Raw genomic sequence first — 26,981 nt, forward strand, 5'->3', positions numbered from 1 at the left:
ACTTAAGTAGATGATCGGTTGGAACTTTCCTTGCGAGTTTCCTTAGCCCACTTTTCTTCTTCTTTATTCTAGGGATATACTTTACTAGTTTGAAACTTGTCATAAATAAGGTTATTCCCCGCCTTTACTTTATTTTGAATCTTTTTTTCTTCTTAATCTTTCTATTCAGAATTCAGTTAACGACGAGATTTAGTATCCTTTCTTGCATTTTGATAACTCGTGAAATGCCGAGTAGGCACAAATTCCCCCAATTTGCGACCTACCATAGGATTTGTTATGTAAATAGGTATATGTTCCTTTCCATTATGAATCGCGATTGTATGGCCAACCATTATGGGCAGAATGCTAGATGCCTGGGACCATGTTACTATTGTTTCTTTCTCTTCCTTCTTATTGACATTTTCTATCTTTGCCAATAAATGATGAGCTACAAAAGGATTCGTTTTTTTCGTATCACAGCTGATTACTCTATTTTTCCTTTTTAAAGAGTGGCATTCTATGTCTAATATCTCGATCGAAGTACGGAAGAATAAATAGAATAATGATCAATAGAGAAAAAACTCTTCCCTAGCAAAGTTTCACGACAAAATGACTTTCATGGCATTTTGAACGAATAAAACAAAACCGACACTATATTAAGCTTACTATTCATACAGTTTGTAGTTGAAATATTATCTTTTTTGCCAACAAAGTCATTTTATCACGAAACTTTACACATTGGCGATACACTAGACAATGCTTGTTCCTTACAAAGTTTTACATTTTTTTTCTGCCTATTCTTTCCTTTTTGGGGGTTAATCGGGTGCGCCTACATCAGGTTCCAAAAATCCACAACGGGAAGTTTTCATGCTACTTCCTCCGTTCTAAAATAGATGACCCAATTTTGTACTAAAGTTAGTATATAGTTGAGTCATCTATTTTGAAACGGAGGGAGTAAATGCTAATCGTGGTTGGAACAATCTTAATTCTCATCTACCATTGGTACCGATGGAAGGTGCTAGGTCTTGTGTGTCGCCACTCTTGTATGGCGGCGCGGAGTGCGTGGTTGGGCATGAGCTCCTCGGTGGGAAGCTTGAGGTTGGTCATCGGGGACGTGTCATGTCCGCTCCCCAGCCACTCCTTCATCGCCTCCGCTTCGTAGGTGAACCCGTCGCCGGCGATCTGCGGATCCCTCATCACCTCCTGCGAGCGCACATCAGTTATTCATCACCGCGCATCATTTCGGAAAGCCGCGCGCATGTAAATGATCGAATGCGCATGTGCATACCTTGAGTATCGGGCAGAGGAAGTAGGACGGAGCGCCGCCGTTGTCGGACGCCGTCGACGCCGAGAGCGACGACCACGTCCTCCCCGGCGTGGCGTCCGTCGCGGCCTCCAGCACGCTCAGCGCCTCATCCAGAAGCTCGGCCGGGCGACGTGGCCCTCCGGTTTCGACCGCGTCGCAGCATTTCAGCCCGAGGAGCGCAACCTCCGTGGCGCGCTCCATCGGCCACCCTCCGGCACTCGCGTCGACCACCTCGTGCCAGGGCGTGCTCCCGTCGGCGGCCTTCTGCGCCGCCTTTTTCGCCGCGAACGCCGGCATGCCCGTGACCAGGCGGAGGAGGACCACGCCCAGCGCATGCACGTCGCACTGCGGGGTCAGCTCCCCCGTCGCCAGGTACCGCGGCTCCACATACGCCAGCGCCAGGCTGCCGGGGAGCTGTGGCGGCTCCACGAGACCAGGCATGCCGAGGCCCGCGAGCTTGCTGGAGGAGCACCACTCGTCCTCCAGAAGGATATTCGCTGGCCGGACGTCGCCATGCACTGTTGCCGTCGAGTGGAGGTAGGCCAGGGCTGAACAGGTTCGGTACGCGACGCCGCACCGTGCGTGCCACGGCAGTGGCGGCGCCTCTCCCCCAAGACGGTCCTCTAAGCTCCCGCCCGGCACGAGCTCATGCACCACGGCGCGCGCCTCCGGGCACGCGCCGACGAGCGCGACAATGTTTGGGTGCCTCGCCCTGGCGATGGCGTCCACTGCACGACCGAACCGCGCCTCGTTGGCGACGTCGGCGCAGATCACCTTGACGGCGACGCTCATACCGCGGAGGCTCCCTTTGTACACGCGGCCGCGGCTGCCGGCACCGGGGCCTCCTATCATGGCAGACTCGTGGAAACGATCTGTCGCCTCCTCCAGCTCCGACAAACCAAGCCGCAAGCAACTCACACTTTGATCACCATCGTCCACCGCAGGCATGGATTCTTCGTCAGCTGCAGGCCCTTCTCCTCGGCGCTCCCGCCTGAGCGCGTCGAGGACAGAGCACGACTCCGACATCCTGACATCGAGCTCGCTCATCACGCGCCCTGAGTCGGTGATCTGGAGCTCAAGCTCGGCGCTGCGCTCATCAACCTCCCGTATCTTCACGAGAATGGCGTCGAGTTCCCGCCTTTCCTGCTCCAAGGCCGCGCGCTCCCTCGCCAGGCTCTCCTCCATCTCCTTCCGGCGTCTCGCCTCGCCATGGCAGGAGCTCTCTGCGTCCCTCGCCTGCACCCAATCAAAATCAGATGATAGTCGAGAATCTAACTCGTTGATCGAAGCAAAGCAATCGTACCTACTGTATTCAGAAACTTACCATCATGGACGCGTCGGCCAGGTCACGGTCGGCCTTCTGCCGCCGGCGAGCCTCTTCGTACGCCTCGTGCCTGAGGCTCCCGGCCTCCATAATCGCGTCTCTGAGCTTCTCGTACAAAGCATCTTCCATGTCGCCAGCCTCTTCCTGACAAAACCATCATACAAGAACAGTTTATACCACGCCGACATGATCACACGATCGTAGCACATAAATTTTTAAAATTTCAGTAAATTGTTTTTCTAGGAAATTTCACCACATTGTTGTTCAGATTAAAAAAAAATATCTTCGTTTGAAATGCCTGCACATACCGAACCATCGTGCGAAGGCGTCGGCGGGTCTTCTTCGACATCTTGCAGTAACTGCACGACAGCTGACAACCCACCTTCGGCGGCTCCCTCATGACCGAAATCCTCGAGGCTGTGATCCGTGGCATTGTCACTGTCGTCCCTGCTCGGAGTCCGGCGGACGGACGCCTCCACCATCGGATCGGGCGAGTCGTGGTGCATCCCAAACAGCTCGCCGTCACCGTCCCCGTGGGGCGTTAGGCGCGGCGGCGACGATTTCGATCTCGAGTAGTCGGAAGCGACCGATCTGGGGCTGCTGCTAGCCGTGGATGGCTCTCCTCTGTTCAGCTCCTCACTGACCTCCCTGAGTGAAGGCCAGATAGATGGCATTAACAACATGAAATGTGCCAGTTAATTTACTAAGTATACTTTCTATTAAAACCCATCCGATGATTTGTGGTATTATTACTGATTTTGGTCTGTTCTGTTAGTCGGTCCTCTCTCTATCAAACAGCATTTTTCTAGGCAAACTCTATGTGAAGCAGTGGACTGAAAGGCATCAAGATGTTAAGACATATATATGTACCTAGTGCAGATGAGGTTTCCTTTGCAGACGAACCAGATCCTGCAGGAGGGGTTGGCCTTCCGCTGCACTGTCACTGCCTTCTTAGACTTCGGCGCCCGCAACTTCCTAACATCCACACACCATATCCATCACAATCACAATACAATGTATCGATCTAGCTAGGAAATACTAATAACTTGTATCGATCATCTCTGCATCCACACGCACACGCACACTGACACTAGAGGTAGCAGAAATGCTGGATTTCTCATCATGCTACGTGTGAAGTGTGAACCTACCGCAGGACAAAGAGAGTGGTAGGTAGGTGGGCGGGTACCTGGTGTATCCCCTGTCAGCGGCGGCGCCCATGACGAGCTCGGCGACGCCATGGTCGTCGATGAGCTGGACCAGGCCCCTCGCGGCGTCGTCCCCCGACACGATGACCTTGCGCGCGTGGACCTGCTCCGATCGAATGCGACCGTTCAGCTCAGCGTCTCGGCCGTGGCGGGGATCAGAATGAGGATCGCCTCATCATCAGAAGAAACGAAGGGAGGAGGACTGGAGGAGTTGGTGTGGACGAAGGAAGGAAGGAAGGAAGGAAGGAACGAACCCGTTGACTTGTGCAGATGTCGATGAGGACGTCGAGGGCTTTGCTGGCCCTTTCCTCCTCCAGCTTGCTGTACGCGGCCACCTCGTGCTCCGCAAGTTGGCTCACTGGGACCCACGCCCCCACTGCGATCAAACAAGCGGCAAGGTCGTCGTCAGCCCGTACGTGCGCCCGGCGATGCCACACACGAGATTCCTCGTCGACGCACAAAAAGTGTAAGAAACAAAAAAGGTACTGTACTAACAAAGTGACCTAGAGTTTCATGAAGCGAACAGGAGACAACTAAAATGGTCAGAAGAGAAATTGACCTCCTAAAAAACTCTAGCAGTACGTGTAATTTTTCAGTGCAGGGAGTTTTGAGCTTTTGATTGGAGCTTGAGCGCACTGCGCTTGGCGAAATGAAGATAATATAGTACGGTACTTTGGGAGGAGAGGTAAACAGGTCGTGTGCTTACTCATGTTGATGCGGTGCGGCGGGCGGTGGACGTGGGCGAGGACGAGGCGGTGGCGGCTCCGGGGGAAGTTGGCCAGCACCCACCGCAGGTTGGCCCTCCACTCCCTCCCCGCCTCCTTCCCCACCGCGCAGTACACTTGCACCTCCGCCGCGGCCGCTCCCCCTCCGCGCTCCTCCTCCCCGTCCTCATCATCCTCGCCGCTGCGACCAACGCCGCCTGCCTCCGCCATAATGATCCTCCTTGCTTGATCGGTCGATGAGCTGCTCACTTGATCGATCTTCCTTCTCTGGGCGGGAGCGATGATACGGATACGACGCGGGAGAGGGAGAGGGACACCGAGGTAGGCTAGTTTCTACATCTTCCTGGAGTGCGACTGGAACTAGTTACTTTGCTGCCTGCACCTAAAAGCCAAAGGTAGCTGCAGGAGGAAGAGGAGACAAGAGAGACAAGGACAACACCAATCGGAAGCAGTTGGAAGACGGTCGCGCCTCTGGCAGGCGGGCCCGCATGGAGGGATATTCCGGGCACCTTTATCTCGGGGCTAGCTAAGCTAGCTGGACTCTGGGTAGGTGGATCATGTTGACCAGACCTGCTCCTCACCAGCAGCCCGGCGCTGCTTAGGTTTGAACTCGCCTTGCACCCATTCCAAACTGTGCAACAAGGGCCAAACGTCGCTACACCGTACACACATGCATCTCCAAGTTTTGACAAGGAAATTATCCATCGAATACACCACATACATGATACATCTTGGGTCTGCATCACATGAATCCCACATACATCATGCGTGAACGAAGCGCTGGAGCAGAGCACATATGTACGGGAAATTAGCATGCCAGTATCAAGGCGCGTCATGAACCCCGTTGACTATTCCGTACAAGGGATATGCCACGAACCTAATGTGAATATGCTTCGACTTGCCTCATATACTAAACATCGAAGCTGTGGCAATTAAGGCCCTTGCCAATCAGACCTTCTTAATGACATGTGTCCCTGCATGACCGATACATGAGCAAGGACCAGAAGGGTGGTCTAGTTTTCTAATCCTAGCGCTTGAAATGATGGTCGCATTGGACGAAGTTAAGTGCTTATAAGAAATATAAAGGGTGTGTCTAGGACACATCTAGATGTGACATAATTATGTCACATTTACGCTGATGTTCATTCTATTTGTGATTTTTCTTTTTTTTTTATTTCTTGTTGCTGCATTATATATTTGTGAGAGTTTAGATGTGACATTCTTAAAAAAACATCTAAATGTGAATTAGACAAACTGAAATATAAATACTTAATGATACTCTAACTCCAGCTAGCAGCAAACTAAACTAATAAGCTGAACTTAGTTGTTAGGACACCAACATTACATAGAAAAAAGCTACACTAGCTCTGATGTCAGCGATGACGTGTCTGGGAGAATTAGGAGTATTGTGTACTAGATCTGAAATCTAACTACCAATGTGGAAGGAGTCGATCACCATAATAAAACTGACTAGATCATTGATGGTGCGCGTAGCCGCACCCTCTATTTTTAACTTTTATAATAAATATGAAAAAAGTTACAAATATATTGGAGCGGCAAACATGTAAGTTATTTTTCGTCTATACAGTTCTCAGTGATACATAATAATAATAATAATAATGATAATAATAATAATAATAATAATAATAATAATAATAATAATAATAATAATAACAACAACAACAACAACAACAACAACAACAACAACAATAGACCCAAGCTACTTCAAGAAAAGATGTGAATACATAGGTCCAGCACCGGACAAAGAAGTGACATTTACATTTATGCCCCTATTTTGCGCCCACTCTCAGATTTATCCTTAATAAAATCATGTGCTTAAATTTACCCCTCTTCCATTAAGTGGATTATAGAAATGCCCTTCCATACATTTTCCGTCCATTCAAAGGCCTTTGACTGTTAAGTGCGCGTATAGAAAAATCTAACGGTCAAAGGCCTTTGACCGGACGGAAAATATACGGAAAGACATTTCTATAACCACACTAAATAGGAGAGGGGCAAATTTGAGCACACGATTTTTTTAGGGGTAAATGTGAGTAGGTGGTTCGAGTTAGGGGCTGAAATGTAAATGGCCCGACAGAGAATGTGGCATTCACACGTTGAAAACATTGGCTATTACAAATCTGGACATTCACCCATTGGAAAGCATAGAAAAAACTTCAGCAAGATAATGTGTTATCAGGCTAAGGGAATGATGGAACACTTTCCAGCACATAAATCAAGCAACTTGATTATCTTCAGCTCAAACCTCTAACCCAAGGGAGCATCATATAGAGGTTTGAAATTATAAACAACACATAATCTACTAGTGTATCCTTATCATTTCCCATAAAAATTCAAGATAAGTAACCCATTGGTTTTATTATATTTTGCACTTATTTTTTTCTTGCGTTCTTGTTCCTCGGTGTGCAATGGGGCCGAAGTAGGCTTCCTTTTCTCCCAAGGGAACATTAACATGCAGCTTTATCTTTGTCGTCGTTGTTGTGCTAAATTTTCTGGACATGGGCTTCCTTTTCTCTATTACATGCAGTCGTCTTGCATGGTTGGTTTTTTTTTATACATGGAGCAACACAACATTGACATACCTCCATGAGCATTGACCATGATGAAAGCTTGTAGCACCAGCAGGAAACCCATGAAATGAAGTCCAAGAACTAAAATTCTTGACAGATCTTAGCCGGGAATGAAACACCATTACCATCCCTATTCTTGTGACCTGCCCATCAATTATTTGAAGCAGTGCAGCTACTTACAAGAAATTGGAAAAGGTGTTGGATGTTGCATTAATATCGGGCATTATTCACAATACATATTTGTCTTGATGTGATGGAATGGTAAGCTCATCAACAAGTGTTACCTAACATTCCAAAAAAGAATTCATCGGTTGACAATCATTGGCGAAGTAAGTTCTTACCATCGTATAAATTCAGATCTGCCACAAATTGTCCACCGGGAGTAGGATTCCCCCCTTCCCTAGTTGGACTAGGAGTGGAAGGAAGGGGGGGAGAGGGGAAAGGAAAGGGGGGGCCGGCCCCCCACCCAATTCGGATTGGGCTTGAGGGGGGCGTACCCCCTCCTATGCCTCCCTCTCTTCTCTCCCACTATGGCCCAATAAGGGCCATATACCTCTCGAGGGGTTCCGGCAACCTCCCGGTACTCCGGTATATGCCCGAACTCATCCGGAACCATTCCGACGTCCAAATATAGTCGTCCAATATATCGTTTTTTATGTCTCGGCCATTTCGAGACTCCTCGTTATGTCCGTGATCATATCCGGGACTCTGAACTACCTTCAGTACATCAAAATGTTGGAAATATGCCCTAGAGGCAATAATAAAAGTATTATTATATTTCAATATTCATGATAAATGTCTTTTGTTCATGCTATAACTGTATTATCCGGAAATCGTAATACACGTGTGAATACTTAGACCACAATATGTCCCTGGTGAGCCTCTAGTTGACTAGCTCGTTGTGATCAACAGATAGTCATGGTTTCCTGACTATGGACATTGGATGTCGTTGATAACGGGATCACATCATTAGCAGAATGATGTGATGGACAAGACCCAATCCTAAGCATAGCATAAAAGATCGTGTAGTTCGTTTTGCTAGAGCTTTGCCAATGTCAAGTATCTCTTCCTTCGACCATGAGATCGTGTAACTCCCGGATACCGTAAGAGTGCCTTGGGTGTATCAAACATCACAACGTAACTGGGTGACTATAAAGGTGCATTACAGGTATCTCCGAAAGTATCTGTTGGGTTGACACGGATCGAGACTGGGATTTGTCACTCCGTATGACGGAGAGGTATCTCTGGGCCCACTCGGTAATGCATCATCATAATGAGCTCAATGTGACCAAGGTGTTGGACACGGGATCATGCATTACGGTACGAGTAAAGTGACTTGCCGGTAACGAGACTGAACAAGGTATTGGGATACCAACGATCAAGTCTCGGGCAAGTAACGTACCGATTGACGAAGGGAATTGTATACAGGGTTTGATCGAATCCTCGACATCGTGGTTCATCCGATGACAACATCGAGGAGCATGTGGGAGCCATCATGGGTATCCAGATCCCACTGTTGGTTATTGACCTGAGAGCGTCTCGGTCATGTCTGCATGTCTCCCGAACCCGTAGGGTCTACACACTTAAGGTTCGGTGACGCTAGGGTTATTAGGAAGACTAGTATGTGACTACCGAATGTTGTTCGGAGTCCCGGATGGGATCCCGGACGTCACGAGGAGCTCCGGAAGGGTCCGGAGGTAAAGATTTATATATGGGAAGTTGTCAAACGGGCACCGGGAAGTTTCGGGGTCATACCGGTATTGTACCGGGGCCACCGGAAGGGTTCCGGGGGTCCACCGGGAGGGGCCACCCCTCCCGGGGGACCACATGGGCTGCGTGGGGCAGGGAGCCAGCCCCTGGTGGGCTGGGCGCACCCCCTCCCTTGGGCCCTTGCGCCTAGGGTTGAGGGGGGGGAACCCTAGAGGGGGCGCCCCCTTGGCTTGGGGGGCAAGCCACCCTCTCCCCCTCTCCCCTTGGCCGCCGCCCCCCTCTAGATGGGTTCTAGAGGGGCCGGCCCCCTTCTCCCTTCTCCCTATAAATAGAGGGGTGAGGGGAGGGCAGCCGCACCACCCTCCAAGGCGCAGCCCTCCCCTCCCCAACACCTCTCCTCCTCCGTTGTGTGCTTGGCGAAGCCCTGTCGGAGTACTGCTTCTCCACCATCACCACGCCGTCGTGCTGCCGGTGGAGCGTCTTCCTCAACCTCTCCTTTCCCCTTGCTGGATCAAGAAGGAGGAGACGTCTCCCGTCCCGTACGTGTGTTGAACGCGGAGGTGCTGTCCGTTCAGCACTTGGTCATCGGTGATTCGAATCACGTCGAGTACGACTCCATCATCACCTTGCAAGCTTCCGCACGCGATCTACAAGTGGTATGTAGATGCAAACTCACTCCCTCGACTCGTTGCTTAGATGAACTCATAGATGGATCTTGGTGAAACCGTAGGAAAAATTTTAATTTTCTGCAACGTTCCCCAACAGTGGCATCATGAGCTAGGTCTATGCGTAGTTCTCTTTGCACGAGTAGAACACAATTTTGTTGTGGGCGTGGATTTTGTCATCTTACTTGCCTCTACTAGTCTTTTCTTGCTTCGGCGGTATTGTGGGATGAAGCGGCCCGGACCAACCTTACACGTACGCTTACGTGAGACCGGTTCCACCGACTGACATGCACTAGTTGCATAAGGTGGCTGGCGGGTGTCTGTCTCTCCCACTTCAGTTGGAGCGGATTTGATGAACAGGGCCCTTATGAAGGGTAAATAGAAGTTGACAAAATCATGTTGTGGTTATTCGTAGGTAACAAAACGTTCTTGCTAGAACCCAATTGCACCCACGTAAAAGATGCAACAACAATTAGAGAACGTCTAACTTGTTTTTGCAGCGATTGATCATGTGATGTGATATGGCCAGAAGTTGTGATGAATGATGAATTGTGATGTATGATATCATGTTCTTTGTAATACGATTCACGACTTGCATGTCGATGAGTATGACAACCGGCAGGAGCCATAGGAGTTGTCTTTATTTTTTGTATGACCTGCGTGTCATTGAAGAACGCCATGTAACTCACTTTACTTTATTGCTAAACGCGTTAGCCATAGAAGTAGAAGTAGTCGTTGGCGTGACAACTTCATGAAGACACGATGATGGAGATCATGGTGTCAAGCCGGTGACAAGATGATCATGGAGCCCCGAAGATGAAGATCAATGGAGCTATATGATATTGGCCATATCATGTCACAACTATATAATTGCATGTGATGTTTATTATGTTTATGCATCTTGTTTACTTAGGACGATGGTAGTAAATAAGATGATCCCTTACAAAAATTTCAAGAAGTGTTCTCCCCTAACTGTGCACCGTTGCTACAGTTCGTCGCTTCTAAGCACCACGTGATGATCGGGTGTGATGGATTCTTACGTTCACATACAACGGGTGTAAGATAGTTTTACACAGCGAAAACACTTAGGGTTAACTTGACGAGCCTAGCATGTGCAGACATGGCCTCGGAACACGGAGGCCGAAAGGTCGAACACGAGTCGTATGGAAGATACGATCAACATGAGAATGTTCACCGACGATGACTAGTCCGTCTCACGTGATGATCGGACACGGCCTAGTCGACTCGGATCGTGTAACACTTAGATGACTAAAGGGATGTCTAATCTGAGTGGGAGTTCATAATTTGATTAGAACTTAATTATCATGAACTTAGTCTAAAACCTTTGCAAATATGTCTTGTAGATCAAATGGCCAACGCTCATGTCAACATGAACTTCAACGCGTTCCTAGAGAAAACCAAGCTGAAAGATGATGGCAGCAACTATACGGACTGGGTCCGGAACCTGAGGATCATCCTCATAGCTGCCAGGAAACAATATGTCCTAGAAGGACCGCTAGGTGACGCTCCCGTCCCAGAGAACCAAGACATTATGAATGCTCGGCAAACTCGCGCTGATGATTACTCCCTCGTTCAGTGCGGCATGCTTTACAGCTTAGAACCGGGGCTCCAAAAGCGTTTTGAGCATCACGGAGCATTTGAGATGTTCGAAGAGCTGAAACTAGTTTTCCAAGCTCATGCCTGAAGGAAATATGCCCTAGAGGCAATAATAAAGTTATTATTTATTTCCTTATATCATGATAAATGTTTATTATTCATGCTAGAATTGTATTAACCGGAAACATAATACATGTGTGAATACATAGACAAACAGAGTGTCACTAGTATGCCTCTACTTGACTAGCTCGTTAATCAAAGATGGTTATGTTTCCTGACCATGAACAATGAGTTGTTATTTGATTAACGAGGTCACATCATTAGTTGAATGATCTGATTGACATGACCCATTCCATTAGCTTAGCACCTGATCGTTTAGTATGTTGCTATTGCTTTCTTCATGACTTATACATGTTCCTATGACTATGAGATTATGCAACTCCCGTTTACCGGAGGAACACTTTGGGTACTACCAAACGTCACAACGTAACTGGGTGATTATAAAGGAGTACTACAGGTGTCTCCAATGGTCGATGTTGGGTTGGCGTATTTCGAGATTAAGATTTGTCACTCCGATTGTCGGAGAGGTATCTCTGGGCCCTCTCGGTAATACACATCACATAAGCCTTGCAAGCATTACAACTAATATGTTAGTTGTGAGATGATGTATTACGGAACGAGTAAAGAGACTTGCCGGTAACGAGATTGAACTAGGTATTGGATACCGACGATCGAATCTCGGGCAAGTAACATACCGATGACAAAGGGAACAACGTATGTTGTTATGCGGTCTGACCGATAAAGATCTTCGTAGAATATGTAGGAGCCAATATGGGCATCCAGGTCCCGCTATTGGTTATTGACCGGAGACGTGTCTCGGTCATGTCTACATTGTTCTCGAACCCGTAGGGTCCGCACGCTTAAGGTTACGATGACAGTTATATTATGAGTTTATGCATTTTGATGTACCAAAGGTTGTTCAGAGTCCCGGATGTGATCACGGACATGACGAGGAGTCTCGAAATGGTCGAGACATAAAAGATTGATATATTGGAAGCCTATGTTTGGACATCGGAAGTGTTCCGGGTGAAATCGGGATTTTACCGGGTTACCGGGAGGTTACCGGAACCCCCCGGGAGCCATATGGGCCATCATGGGCCTTAGTGGAAAGGAGAAAGGGGCAGCCCAAGGGGGCTGCGCGCCTCCCCCCTTTCCCTAGTCCTATTAGGACTAGGAAAGGTGGCCGGCCACCCCTCTCCCTCTTTCCCCCTTGGGAATCCTAGTTGGAATAGGATTGGGGGGGGAGTCCTACTCCCGGTAGGAGTAGGACTCCTCCTGCGCCTCTCTCTCTTGGCCGGCGCCCCCTCCCCCCTTGGCTCCTTTATATACTGAGGTAGAGGCACCCCAAAGACACACAAGTTGACACAAGTTGATCCACGTGATCTATTCCTTAGCCGTGTGCGGTGCCCCCTGCCACCATATTCCTCAATAATACTGTAGCGGAGTTTAGGCGAAGCCCTGCTGCTGTAGTTCATCAAGATCGTCACCACGCCGTCGTGCTGATGAAACTCTTCCCCGACACTTTGCTGGATCGGAGTCCGGGGATCGTCATCGAGCTGAACGTGTGCTCGAACTCGGAGGTGCCGTAGTTTCGGTGCTTGATCGGTTGGATCGAGAAGACGTACGACTACTTCCTCTACGTCGTGTCATCGCTTCCGCAGTCGGTCTGCGTTGGGTACGTAGACAATACTCTCCCCTCGTTGCTATGCATCACATGATCTTGCGTGTGCGTAGGAAATTTTTTGAAATTACTACGAAACCCAACAGTGGCATCCGAGCCAGGTTATTTATGTTGATGTTATATGCACGAGTAGAACACAAGTGAGTTGTGGACGATACAAGTCATACTGCCTACCAGCATGTCATACTTTGGTTCGGCGGTATTGTTGGACGAGACGACCCGGACCAACCTTACGCGTACGCTTACGCGAGACCGGTTCCCTCGACGTGCTTTGCACAGAGATGGCTTGCGGGCGACTGTCTCTCCAACTTTAGTTGAACCAAGTATGGCTACGCCCGGTCCTTGCGAAGGTTAAAACGGAGTCTATTTGACAAACTATCGTTGTGGTTTTGATGCGTAGGTGAGATTGGTTCTTACTTAAGCCCGTAGCAGCCACGTAAAACATGCAACAACAAAGTGGATGACGTCTAACTTGTTTTTGCAGGGCATGTTGTGATGTGATATGGTCAAGGCATGATGCTGAAATTTATTGTATGAGATGATCATGTTTTGTAACCGAGTTATCGGCAACTGGCAGGAGCCATATGGTTGTCGCTTTATTGTATGCAATGCAATCGCGATGTAATGCTTTACTTTATTACTAAACGGTAGTGATAGTCGTGGAAGCATAAGATTGGCGAGACGACAACGATGCTACGATGGAGATCAAGGTGTCGCGCCGGTGACGATGGTGATCATGACGGTGCTTCGGAGATGGAGATCACAAAGCACAAGATGATGATGACCATATCATATCACTTATATTGATTGCATGTGATGTTTATCTTTTTATGCATCTTATCTTGCTTTGATTGACGGTAGCATTATAAGATGATCTCTCACTAAATTATCAAGAAGTGTTCTCCCTGAGTATGCACCGTTGCCAAAGTTCGTCGTGCCCAGACACCACGTGATGATCGGGTGTGATAAGCTCTACGTCCATCTACAACGGGTGCAAGCCAGTTTTGCACACGCGGAATACTCAGGTTAAACTTGACGAGCCTAGCATATGCAGATATGGCCTCGGAACACGGAGACCGAAAGGTCGAGCGTGAATCATATAGTAGATATGATCAACATAATGATATTCACCGATGAAACTACTCCATCTCACGTGATGATCGGACATGGTTTAGTTGATTTGGATCACGTGATCACTTAGAGGATTAGAGGGATGTCTATCTAAGTGGGAGTTCTTAAGTAATATGATTAAATTGAACTTAAATTTATCATGAACTTAGTCCTGGTAGTATTTTGCAAATCATGTTGTAGATCAATAGCTCGCGTTGTTGCTTCCCTGTGTTTATTTTGATATGTTCCTAGAGAAAATTGTGTTGAAAAATGTTAGTAGCAATGTTGCGGATTTGATCCGTGATCTGAGGTTAAATCCTCATTGCTGCACAGAAGAATTATGTCCTTAATGCACCGCTAGGTGACGGACCTATTGCAGGAGCAAATGCAGACGTTATGAACGTTTGGCTAGCTCAATATGATGACTACTTAATAGTTTAAGTGCACCATGCTTAACGGCTTAGAATCGGGACTTCAAAGACGTTTTGAATGTCATGGACCATATGAGATGTTCCAGGAGTTGAAGCTAATATTTCAAGCAAATACCCGAGTTGAGAGATATGAAGTCTCCAACAAGTTCTATAGCTAAAAGATGGAGGAGAATCGCTCAACTAGTGAGCATGTGCTCAGATTGTCTGAGTACTACAATCGCTTGAATCAAGTGGGAGTTAATCTTCTAGATAAGATAGTGATTGACAGAATTCTCTAGTCACCATCACCAAGTTAGTAGAACTTCATGATGAACTATGACATGCAAGGGATAACGGAAACGATTCCCAAGCTCTTCGTAATGCGGAAATTGACGAAGGTAGAAATCGAGAAAAACATCAAGTGTTGATGGTAGACAAGACCACTAGTTTCAAGAAAAGGGGCAGAAGGAAGAAGGGGAACTTCAAGAAGAACAGCAAGCAAGTTGCTGCTCAAGTGAAGAAGCCCAAGTCTGGTCCTAAGCCTGAGACTAAGTGCTTCTACTGCAAAGGGACTGGTCACCGGAAATGGAATCACCCCAAGTGATTGGCGGATAAGAAGGATGGCAAAGTGAACATAAGTATATTTGATATACATGTTATTGATGTGTACTTTACTAGTGTTTATAGCAGACCCTAAGTATTTGATACTAGTTCAGTTGCTAAGATTAGTAACTCGAAACGGGAGTTGCAGAATAAACAGAGACTAGTTAAGGGTGAAGTAACGATGTGTGTTGGAAGTGGTTCCAAGATTGATATGATCATCATCGCACACTCCCTATAATTTCGGGATTAGTGTTGAAACTAAATAAGTGTTATTTGGTGTTTTCGTTGAGCATAAATATGATTTGATCATGTTTATTGTAATACGGTTATTCATTTAAGTAAAAGAATAAATTGTTGTTCTGTTTACATGAATAAAACTTTATATGGTTACACACCCAATGAAAATAGTTCATTGGATCTCGATCTTAGTGATACACATATTCATAATATTGAAACCAAAAGATGCAAAGTTAATAATGATAAGTGCAACTTGTTTGTAGCACTGCCGTTTAGGTCATATTGGTGTAAAGCGCATGAAGAAACTCCATACTGATGGAATTTTGGAATCACTTGATTATGAATCACTTGATGCTTGCAAACCGTGCCTTTTGGGCAAGATGACTAAAACTCCATTCTCCGGAACAATGGAACGAGCTACTGACTTATTGGAAATAATACACACCGATGTATGCGATCCAATGAGTGCTGATGCTCATGGCAAGCATCGTTATTTTCTGACCTTCACAAGATGATTTGAGCAGATATGGGTATATCTACTTGATGAAACATAAGTCTGAAATAGTTGAAAGGTTCAAAGAATTTCAGAGTGAAGTGGAAAAATCATCGTAACAAGAAAATAAAGTTTCTGCGATCTGATCGCGGAGACAAATATTTGAGTTACGAGTTTGGTCTTCAATTAAAACAATGTGGAATAGTTTCACAGCTCATGCCACCTGGAACACCACATCGTTATGGTGTGTCCGAACGTCGTAACCGCACTTTATTTGATATGGTGCGATCTATGATATCTCTTTACCACTATCGTTTTGGGGTTATGCATTAGAGACAGCTGCATTCACGTTTTAAAATAGGGCACCATCTAAATCCGTTGAAACGACACTGTATGAACTATGGTTTAGCAGTAAACCTAAGCTGTTATTTCTTAAAGTTTGGGGCTGCGATGCTTATGTGAAAAAGTTTCATCCTGATAAGCTCGAACCCAAATCGGAGAAGTGCGTCTTCATAGAATACCCAAAGGAAATTGTTGGGTACACCTTCTATCACAGATCCGAAGGCAAGACATTCGTTGCTAAAATGGATCCTTTCCAGAGAAGGAGTTTCTCTCGAAAGAAGTGAGAGGGAGGAGAGTAAAACTTGATGAGGTAATTGTACCTTCTCCCTTATTGGAAAGTAGTTCATCACAGAAATCAGTTCCAGTGATTCCTACACCAATTAGTGAGGAAGTTAATGATGATGATCATCAAACTTCAGATCAAGTTGCTACCAAACCTCGTAGGTCTTCCAGAGTAAGATCCGCACCAGAGTGGTACGGTAATCATGTTCTGGAAGTCATGTTACTAGACCATGATGAACCTACGAACTATGAGGAAGCAATGATGAGCCCAGATTCCACGAAATGGCTTGAGGCCATGAAATCTGAGATATGATCCATGTATGAGAACAAAGTGTAGACTTTGATTGACTTGCCCGATGATCGGTGAGTCATTAAGAATAAATGGATCTTCAAGAGGAAGACGGACGTTGATAGTAGTGTTACTATCTACAAAGCTAGACTTGTCGAAAAAGGTTTTTGACAAAGTTCAAGGTGTTGAAAACGATGAGATTTTCTTACTCGTATCGATGCTTAAAAGTCTGTCCGGATCATGTTAGCAATTGCCGCATTTTATGATTACGAAATTTGGCAGATGGATGTCAAAACTGCATTCCTGAATGGATTTCTGGAAGAAGAGTTGTATATGATGCAACCGGAAGGTTTTGTCGATCCAAAGGGAGCTAACAAAGTGTGCAAGCTCCAGCGATCCATTTATGGACTGGTGCAAGAATCTCGGAGTTGGAATATACGCTTTGATAAGTTGATCAAAGCATATAGTTTTTGTACAGACTTACGGTGAAGCCTGTATTTACAAGAAAGTGAGTGGGAGCACTACAACATTTCTGATAAGTATATGTGAATGACATATTGTTGATCGGAAATAATGTAGAATTATTCTGCAAAGCATGAAAGGATACTTGAATAAAAGTTTTTCAAAGAAAGACCTTGGTGAAGCTGCTTACACATTGAGCATCAAGATCTATATAGATAGATGAAGACGCTTGATAAGATTTTTTCAATGAATACATACCTTGATAAATTTTTGAAATAGTTCAAAATGGAACAGTCAAAGAAGGAGTTCTTGCCTGTGTTGCAAGGTGTTAAGTTGAGTAAGACTCAAAGCCCGACCACGGCAGAAAATAGAAAGAGAATAAAAGTCATTCCCTATGCCTCAGTCATAGGTTCTATAAAGTATGCCATGCTGTATACCAGATCTATTGTATGCCATACCACTGAGTTTGGCAAGGGAGTACAATAGTGATCTAGGAGTAGATCACTGGAGAAGCGGTCAAAATTGTCCTTAGTGGAATAAGGATATGTTTCTCGATTATGGAAAAAGGTTCGTCGTAAAAGGTTACGCCGATGCAAGTTTGACACTAATCTAGATGACTCTAAGTCTTGATCTAGATACATATTGAAAGTGGGAGCAATTAGCTAGAGTAGCTCCGTGCAGAGCATTGTAGACATAGAATTCGCAAAATACTTACGGATCTGTATATGACATACCCGTTGACTAAGATTTTCTCACAAGCAAAACATGATCACACCTTAGTACTCCTTGGGTGTTAATCACATAGCGATGTGAACTAGATTACTGAATCTAGTAAACCCTTTGGGTGTTGGTCACATAGCGATGTGAACTATGGGTGTTAATCACATGGTGATGTGAACTATTGCTGTTAAATCACATGGCAATGTGAACTAGATTATTGACTCTAGTGCAAGTGGGAGACTGAAGGAAATATGCCCTAGAGGCAATAATAAAGTTATTATTTATTTCCTTATATCATGATAAATGTTTATTATTCATGCTAGAATTGTATTAACCGGAAACATAATACATGTGTGAATACATAGACAAACAGAGTGTCACTAGTATGCCTCTACTTGACTAGCTCGTTAATCAAAGATGGTTATGTTTCCTGACCATGAACAATGAGTTGTTATTTGATTAACGAGGTCACATCATTAGTTGAATGATCTGATTGACATGACCCATTCCATTAGCTTAGCACCTGATCGTTTAGTATGTTGCTATTGCTTTCTTCATGACTTATACATGTTCCTATGACTATGAGATTATGCAACTCCCGTTTACCAGAGGAACACTTTGGGTACTACCAAACGTCACAACGTAACTGGGTGATTATAAAGGAGTACTACAGGTGTCTCCAATGGTCGATGTTGGGTTGGCGTATTTCGAGATTAGGATTTGTCACTCCGATTGTCGGAGAGGTATCTCTGGGCCCTCTCGGTAATACACATCACATAAGCCTTGCAAGCATTACAACTAATATGTTAGTTGTGAGATGATGTATTACGGAACGAGTAAAGAGACTTGCCGGTAACGAGATTGAACTAGGTATTGGATACCGACGATCGAATCTCGGGCAAGTAACATACCGATGACAAAGGGAACAACGTATGTTGTTATGCGGTCTGACCGATAAAGATCTTCGTACAATATGTAGGAGCCAATATGGGCATCCAGGTCCCGCTATTGGTTATTGACCAGAGACGTGTCTCGGTCATGTCTACATTGTTCTCGAACCCGTAGGGTCCGCACGCTTAAGGTTACGATGACAGTTATATTATGAGTTTACATGTTTTGATGAACCGAAGGAGTTCGGAGTCCCGGATGAGATCGGGGACATGACGAGGAGTCTCGAAATGGTCGAGATGTAAAGATTCATATATTGGATGATATGGTTAGGCCAAGGGGTCAAGCCCATGAGGCTTTAGATCGGTGCAAAAAGGAGTTTTGCGGAGGCCAGGGGGCCAAACGCCGGAGACCATGGCGTTTGGCCCTGGGCCAGACGCCGAGGCCCATGGCGTCTGGGCCAGACGCCAAGGATTGTGGCGTTTGGTCCTGGAGTCCGAGTGGGACTCTTGCCTTTCGGGCAAAACCGACTTTGAGGAGGCTTTTGCTCCAAGTTTCGACCCCGGGGCTCAACATATAAATAGAGGGGCAGGGCTAGCACCAAAGACACAACAAGTTGATCCACGTGATCTATTCCTTAGCCGTGTGCGGTGCCCCCTGCCACCATATACCTCGATAATACTGTAGCGGAGTTTAGGCGAAGCCCTGCTGCTGTAGTTCATCAAGATCGTCACCACGCCGTCGTGCTGACGGAACTCTTCCCCGACACTTTGCTGGATCGGAGTCCGGGGATCGTCATCGAGCTGAACGTGTGCTCGAACTCGGAGGTGCCGTAGTTTCGGTGCTTGATCGGTTGGATCGTGAAGACGTACGACTACTTCCTCTACGTCGTGTCATCGCTTCCGCAGTCGGTCTGCGTTGGGTACGTAGACAACACTCTCCCCTCGTTGCTATGCATCACATGATCTTGCGTGTGCGTAGGAAATTTTTTGAAATTACTACGAAACCCAACAATGCCCGGGTCGAGAGATATGATGTCTCCGACAAGTTCTACAGTTGTAAGATGGAGGAAAACAGTTCTGTCAGTGAGCACATCCTGAAGATGTCTGGGTTGCACAACCGTATGACCCAGCTGAACATTAACCTCCCAGATGAGGCGGTCATTGACAGAATCCTCCAGTCGCTCCCACCAAGCTACAAGAGCTTTGTGATGAACTACAACATGCAGGGGATGGAAAAGACCATTCCTGAAGTGTTCTCAATGCTGAAGTCAGCAGAGGCTGAAATCAAGAAAGAACATCAAGTGTTGATGGTCAATAAGACCACTAAGTTCAAGAAGGGCAAGGGTAAGAAGAACTTCAAGAAGGACGGCAAAGATGTTGCCGCGTCTGGTAAGCCAGTTACCGGGAAGAAGTCAAAGAATGGACCTAAGCCTAAGACTGAGTGCTTTTATTGCAAGGGGAAGGGTCACTGGAAGCGGAACTGCCCCAAATACTTAGCAGATAAGAAGGCCGGCAAAACCAAAGGTATATTTGATATACATGTAATTGATGTGTACCTTACCAGTACTCGTTGTAACTCCTGGGTATTTGATACCGGTGTCGTTGCTCATATTTGTAACTCACAGCAGGAGCTGCGGAATAAACGAAGACTGGCGAAGGACGAGGTGACGATGCGCGTCGGGAATGGTTCCAGAGTCGATGTGATCGCCGTCGACACGCTGCCTCTACATTTACCTACGGGATTAGTTTTGAACCTTAATAATTGTTATTTAGTGCCAAGTTTGAGCATGAACATTGTATCTGGATCTCGTTTAATACGAGATGGCTACTCATTTAAGTCTGAGAATAATGGTTGTTCGATTTATATGAGAGATATGTTTTATGGTCATGCTCCGATGGTCAATGGTTTATTCTTAATGAATCTCGAGCGTAATATTACACATGTTCATAGTGTAGATGCCAAAAGATGTAAAGTTGATAACGATAGTCCCACATACTTGTGGCACTGCCGCCTTGGTCACATTGGTGTCAAGCGCATGAAGAAGCTCCATGCTGATGGACTTTTGGAGTCTCTTGATTATGAATCGTTTGACACATGCGAACCATGCCTCTTGGGCAAAATGACCAAGACTCCGTTCTCCGGAACAATGGAGCGAGCAACCAACTTGTTGGAAATCATACATACCGATGTGTGCGGTCCAATGAGCGTTGAGGCTCGCGGAGGATATCGTTATGTTCTCACTCTCACTGATGACTTGAGTAGATATGGGTATGTCTACTTAATGAAACACAAGTCTGAAACCTTTGAAAAGTTCAAGGAATTTCAGAATGAGGTAGAGAATCAACGTGACCGAAAGATAAAATTCTTACGATCAGATCGTGGAGGAGAATACTTAAGTCACGAATTTGGTACACACTTAAGGAAATGTGGAATCGTTTCACAACTCACGCCGCCTGGAACACCTCAGCGAAACGATGTGTCCGAACGTCGTAATCGCACTCTATTGGATATGGTGCGGTCTATGATGTCTCTTACCGATTTACCGCTATCATTTTGGGGATACGCTCTAGAGACAGCTACATTCACTTTAAATAGGGCACCTTCTAAATCCGTTGAGACGACACCGTATGAATTATGGTTTGGAAAGAAACCTAAGCTGTCGTTTCTAAAAGTTTGGGGATGCGATGCTTATGTCAAGAAACTTCAACCTGAAAAGCTCGAACCCAAGTCGGAAAAATGCGTATTCATAGGATACCCTAAGGAAACTGTCGGGTATACCTTCTACTTAAGATCCGAAGGCAAGATCTTTGTTGCCAAGAACGGATGCTTTCTGGAAAAAGAGTTTCTCTCGAAAGAAGTAAGTGGGAGGAAAGTAGAACTCGATGAAGTACTACCTCTCGAACGGGAAAGTGGTGCAGCTCAGGAAAATGTTCCTGTGATGCCCACACCAACTGAAGAGGAAAACAATGATGATGATCAAGGTACTTCGGATCAAGTTACTACTGAACTTCGTAGGTCCACAAGGACACGTTCCGCACCAGAGTGGTACGGCAACCCTGTCCTGGAAATCATGTTGTTAGACAACAATGAACCTTCGAACTATGAAGAAGCGATGGCGGGCCCGGATTCCAACAAATGGCTTGAAGCCATGAAATCCGAGATAGAATCCATGTATGAAAACAAAGTATGGACTTTGACAGACTTGCCTGATGATCAGCGAGCGATAGAAAACAAATGGATTTTTAAGAAGAAGACGGACGCGGATGGTAATGTTACCATCTATAAGGCTCGACTTGTCGCTAAGGGTTATCGACAAGTTCAAGGGATTGACTACGACGAGACTTTCTCTCCCGTAGCGAAGCTGAAGTCCGTCCGAATCATGTTAGCAATTGCCGCATACTATGATTATGAGATATGGCAGATGGACGTCAAAACGGTATTCCTTAACGGACATCTTAAGGAAGAGCTGTATATGATGCAGCCGGAAGGTTTTGTCGATCCTCGGAACGCTAACGAAGTATGCAAGCTCCAGCGATCCATTTATGGACTGGTGCAAGCATCTCGGAGTTGGAACATTCGCTTTGATGAGATGATCAAAGCGTTTGGGTTTATGCAGACTTATGGAGAAGCCTGCGTTTACAAGAAAGTGAGTGGGAGCTCTGTAGCATTTCTCATATTATATGTAGATGACATACTCTTGATGGGAAATAATATAGAATTTCTGGACAGCATTAAGGCCTACTTGAATAAGTGTTTTTCAATGAAGGACCTTGGAGAAGCTGCTTACATATTAGGCATCAAGATCTATAGAGATAGATCGAGACGCCTCATAGGTCTTTCACAAAGCACATACCTTGATAAGATTTTGAAGAGGTTCAAAATGGATCAGTCCAAGAAGGGGTTCTTACCTATGTTACAAGGTGTGAGACTGATCTCGGCTCAGTCACCGACCACGGCAAAAGATAAAGAAGTGATGAGTGTCATCCCCTATGCTTCAGCCATAGGATCTATTATGTATGCCATGCTGTGTACCAGACCCGATGTAAACCTTGCCGTAAGTTTGGTAGCAAGATACCAAAGTAATCCCGGCAAGGAACACTGGACAGCGGTCAAGAATATCCTGAAGTACCTGAAAAGGACGAAGGACATGTTTCTCGTTTATGGAGGAGACGAAGAGCTCGTCGTAAAGGGTTACGTCGACGCTAGCTTCGACTCAGATCTGGATGACTCTAAGTCACAAACCGGATACGTGTATATGTTGAATGGTGGAGCAGTAAGCTGGTGCAGCTGCAAGCAGAGCGTCGTGGCGGGATCTACGTGTGAAGCGGAGTACATGGCAGCCTCGGAGGCAGCGCATGAAGCGATTTGGGTGAAGGAGTTCATCACCGATCTAGGAGTCATACCCAATGCGTCGGGGCCGATCAAACTCTTCTGTGACAACACTGGAGCTATTGCCCTCGCCAAGGAGCCCAGGTTTCACAAGAAGACCAGGCACATCAAGCGTCGTTTCAACTCCATCCGTGAAAATGTTCAAGATGGAGACATAGAGATTTGCAAAGTGCACACGGATCTGAATGTCGCAGATCCGCTGACTAAACCTCTCTCGCGTGCAAAACATGATCAACACCAGAACTCTATGGGTGTTCGATTCATCACAATGTAACTAGATTGGTGACTCTAGTGCAAGTGGGAGACTGTTGGAAATATGCCCTAGAGGCAATAATAAAAGTATTATTATATTTCAATATTCATGATAAATGTCTTTTGTTCATGCTATAACTGTATTATCCGGAAATCGTAATACACGTGTGAATACTTAGACCACAATATGTCCCTGGTGAGCCTCTAGTTGACTAGCTCGTTGTGATCAATAGATAGTCATGGTTTCCTGACTATGGACATTGGATGTCGTTGATAACGGGATCACATCATTAGGAGAATGATGTGATGGACAAGACCCAATCCTAAGCATAGCATAAAAGATCGTGTAGTTCGTTTTGCTAGAGCTTTGCCAATGTCAAGTATCTCTTCCTTCGACCATGAGATCGTGTAACTCCCGGATACCGTAAGAGTGCCTTGGGTGTATCAAACGTCACAACGTAACTGGGTGACTATAAAGGTGCATTACAGGTATCTCCGAAAGTATCTGTTGGGTTGACACGGATCGAGACTGGGATTTGTCACTCCGTATGACGGAGAGGTATCTCTGGGCCCACTCGGTAATGCATCATCATAATGAGCTCAATGTGACCAAGGTGTTGGACACGGGATCATGCATTACGGTACGAGTAAAGTGACTTGCCGGTAACGAGACTGAACAAGGTATTGGGATACCGACGATCAAGTCTCGGGCAAGTAACGTACCGATTGACGAAGGGAATTGTATACAGGGTTTGATCGAATCCTCGACATCGTGGTTCATCCGATGACAACATCGAGGAGCATGTGGGAGCCATCATGGGTATCCAGATCCCGCTGTTGGTTATTGACCTGAGAGCGTCTCGGTCATGTCTGCATGTCTCCCGAACCCGTAGGGTCTACACACTTAAGGTTCGGTGACGCTAGGGTTATTAGGAAGACTAGTATGTGACTACCGAATGTTGTTCGGAGTCCCGAATGGGATCTCGGACGTCACGAGGAGCTCCGGAAGGGTCCGGAGGTAAAGATTTATATATGGGAAGTTGTCAAACGGGCACCGGGAAGTTTCGGGGTCATACCGGTATTGTACCGGGGCCACCGGAAGGGTTCCGGGGGTCCACCGGGAGGGGCCACCCCTCCCGGGGGACCACATGGGCTGCGTGGGGCAGGGAGCCAGCCCCTGGTGGGCTGGGCGCACCCCCTCCCTTGGGCCCTTGCGCCTAGGGTTGAGGGGGGGAACCCTAGAGGGGGCGCCCCCTTGGCTTGGGGGGCAAGCCACCCTCTCCCCCTCTCCCCTTGGCCGCCGCCCCCCTCTAGATGGGTTCTAGAGGGGCCGGCCCCCTTCTCCCTTCTCCCTATAAATAGAGGGGTGAGGGGAGGGCAGCCGCACCACCCTCCAAGGCGCAGCCCTCCCCTCCCCAACACCTCTCCTCCTCCGTTGTGTGCTTGGCGAAGCCCTGTCGGAGTACTGCTTCTCCACCATCACCACGCCGTCGTGCTGCCGGTGGAGCTGTCTTCCTCAACCTCTCCTTTCCCCTTGCTGGATCAAGAAGGAGGAGACGTCTCCCGTCCCGTACGTGTGTTGAACGCGGAGGTGCTGTCCGTTCAGCACTTGGTCATCGGTGATTCGAATCACGTCGAGTACGACTCCATCATCACCTTGCAAGCTTCCGCACGCGATCTACAAGTGGTATGTAGATGCAAACTCACTCCCTCGACTCGTTGCTTAGATGAACTCATAGATGGATCTTGGTGAAACCGTAGGAAAAATTTTAATTTTCTGCAACGTTCCCCAACACAAAACACATAAACTCATAATATCGATCGTCACCGAACGTTAAGCGTCCGGACCCTACGGGTTCGAGAACTATGTAGACACGACCGAGACACGTCTCCAGCCAATAACCAATAGCGGAACCTGGATACTCATATTGGCTCCCGCATATTCTACGAAGATCTTTATCGGTAAAACCGCATAACAACATACGTTGTTCCCTTTGTCATCGGTATGTTACTTGCCTGAGATTCGATCGTCGGTATCTCAATACCTAGTTCAATCGCGTTACCGACAAGTCTCTTTACTCATTCCGTAATGCATCATCCCGCAACTAACTCATTAGTCATATTGCTTGCAAGGCTTCTAGTGATGTGCATTACCGAGAGGGCCCAGAGATACCTCTCCGACAATCGGAGTGACAAATCCTAATCTCGATCTATGCCAACTCAACAAGTACCATCGGAAACACCTGTAGAGCACCTTTATAATCACCCAGTTACATTGTGACATTTGGTAGCACACAAAGTGTTCCTCCGGTATTCGGGAGTTGCATGATCTCATAGTCATAGGAACATATATAAGTCATGAAGAAAGCAATAGCAACAAACTAAACGATCAAGTACTAAGCTAACGGAATGGGTCAAGTCAATCACATCATTCTCTAATGATGTGATCCCGTTAATCAAATGACAACTCATGTCTATGGCTAGGAAACTTAACCATCTTTTATTCAACGAGCTAGTCAAGTAGAGGCATACTAGTGACACTCTGTTTGTCTATGTATTCACACATGTCCTAAGTTTCCGGTTAATACAATTCTAGCATGAATAATAAACATTTATCATGATATAAGTAAATATAAATAACAACTTTATTATTGCCTCTAGGGCATATTTCCTTCAGGAGCGGTGGCCAACGACGCGCCGCCCCCTCCCGCCATGCGTACACACGTCTGCCGCCCCGCTCGCCGCCACCGGCCGCTATAAAATCCGGCCCCTCCCTCGCCGGTGGACACACTTGTTGGAAATATGCCCTAGAGGCAATAATAAATTAGTTATTATTATATTTCCTTGTTCATGATAATCGTTTATTATCCATGTTATAATTGTATTGATAGGAAACTCAGATACATGTGTGGGTACATAGACAACACCATGTCCCTAGTAAGCCTCTAGTTGACTAGCTCGTTGATCAATAGATGGTTACGGTTTCCTGACCATGGACATTGGATATCGTTGATAACGGGATCACATCATTAGGAGAATGATGTGATGGACAAGACCCAATCCTAAGCCTAGCACAAAGATCGTAGTTCGTATGCTAAAGCTTTTCTAATGTCAAGTATCATTTCCTTAGACCATGAGATTGTGCAACTCCCGGATACCATAAGAATGCTTTGGGTGTACCAAACGTCACAACGTAACTGGGTGGCTATAAAGGTGCACTACAGGTATCTCCGAAAGTGTCTATTGGGTTGGCACGAATCGAGACTGGGATTTGTCACTCCGGTTAACGGAGAGGTATCTCTGGGCCCACTCGGTAGGACATCATCATAAAGTGCACAATGTGATCAAGGGGTTGATCACGGGATGATGTGTTACATAACGAGTAAAGAGACTTGCCGGTAACGAGATTGAACAAGGTATCGGCATACCGACGATCAAATCTCGGGCAAGTACAATACCGCTAGACAAAGGGAATTGTATACGGGATCAATTGAGTCCTTGACATCGTGGTTCATCTGATGAGATCATCGTGGAACATGTGGGAGCCAACATGGGTATCCCGATCCCGCTGTTGGTTATTGATCGGAGAACGTCTCGGTCATGTCTGCATGATTCCCGAACCCGTAGGGTCTACACAC

The 26,981-nt window shown here is 46.4% G+C and overlaps 1 protein-coding gene across 1 annotated transcript; it reads right to left on the reverse strand.

Moving 5' to 3' along the window:
* Nucleotides 1-680: 680 nt before the first annotated feature.
* LOC119309359 (U-box domain-containing protein 33-like) lies at nucleotides 681-4,921 on the reverse strand. The gene is made up of 8 exons (XM_037585381.1): nucleotides 4,521-4,921; nucleotides 4,069-4,190; nucleotides 3,796-3,917; nucleotides 3,480-3,584; nucleotides 2,918-3,257; nucleotides 2,610-2,753; nucleotides 1,268-2,521; nucleotides 681-1,182 (listed from the first exon to the last, which is right to left on the reverse strand). The coding sequence occupies exons 1-8, from the start codon at nucleotides 4,747-4,749 to the stop codon at nucleotides 973-975; spliced, it is 2,526 nt and encodes an 841-aa protein (XP_037441278.1). The 5' UTR covers nucleotides 4,750-4,921; the 3' UTR covers nucleotides 681-972.
* Between the last annotated feature and the right edge of the window lie 22,060 nt (nucleotides 4,922-26,981).

This window comes from Triticum dicoccoides, chromosome 5B (assembly GCF_002162155.2).
Source record: "Triticum dicoccoides isolate Atlit2015 ecotype Zavitan chromosome 5B, WEW_v2.0, whole genome shotgun sequence".
Taxonomy (NCBI): Eukaryota; Viridiplantae; Streptophyta; class Magnoliopsida; order Poales; family Poaceae; genus Triticum; species Triticum dicoccoides.

What these genes read in the sequence shown, in the direction of transcription:
- LOC119309359 (XM_037585381.1), bottom strand. Translation starts at nt 4,749, where the DNA reads ATGGCGGAGGCAGGCGGCGTTGGTCGCAGCGGCGAGGATGATGAGGAC. An exon ending in ACATCTGCACAAGTCAACGG is followed by an intron (nt 3,918 to 4,068) that starts GTTCGTTCCTTC and finishes CGATCGGAGCAG; the next exon opens with GTCCACGCGCGCAAGGTCAT. An exon ending in TGGCCGACGCGTCCATGATG is followed by an intron (nt 2,522 to 2,609) that starts GTAAGTTTCTGA and finishes GATTGGGTGCAG; the next exon opens with GCGAGGGACGCAGAGAGCTC.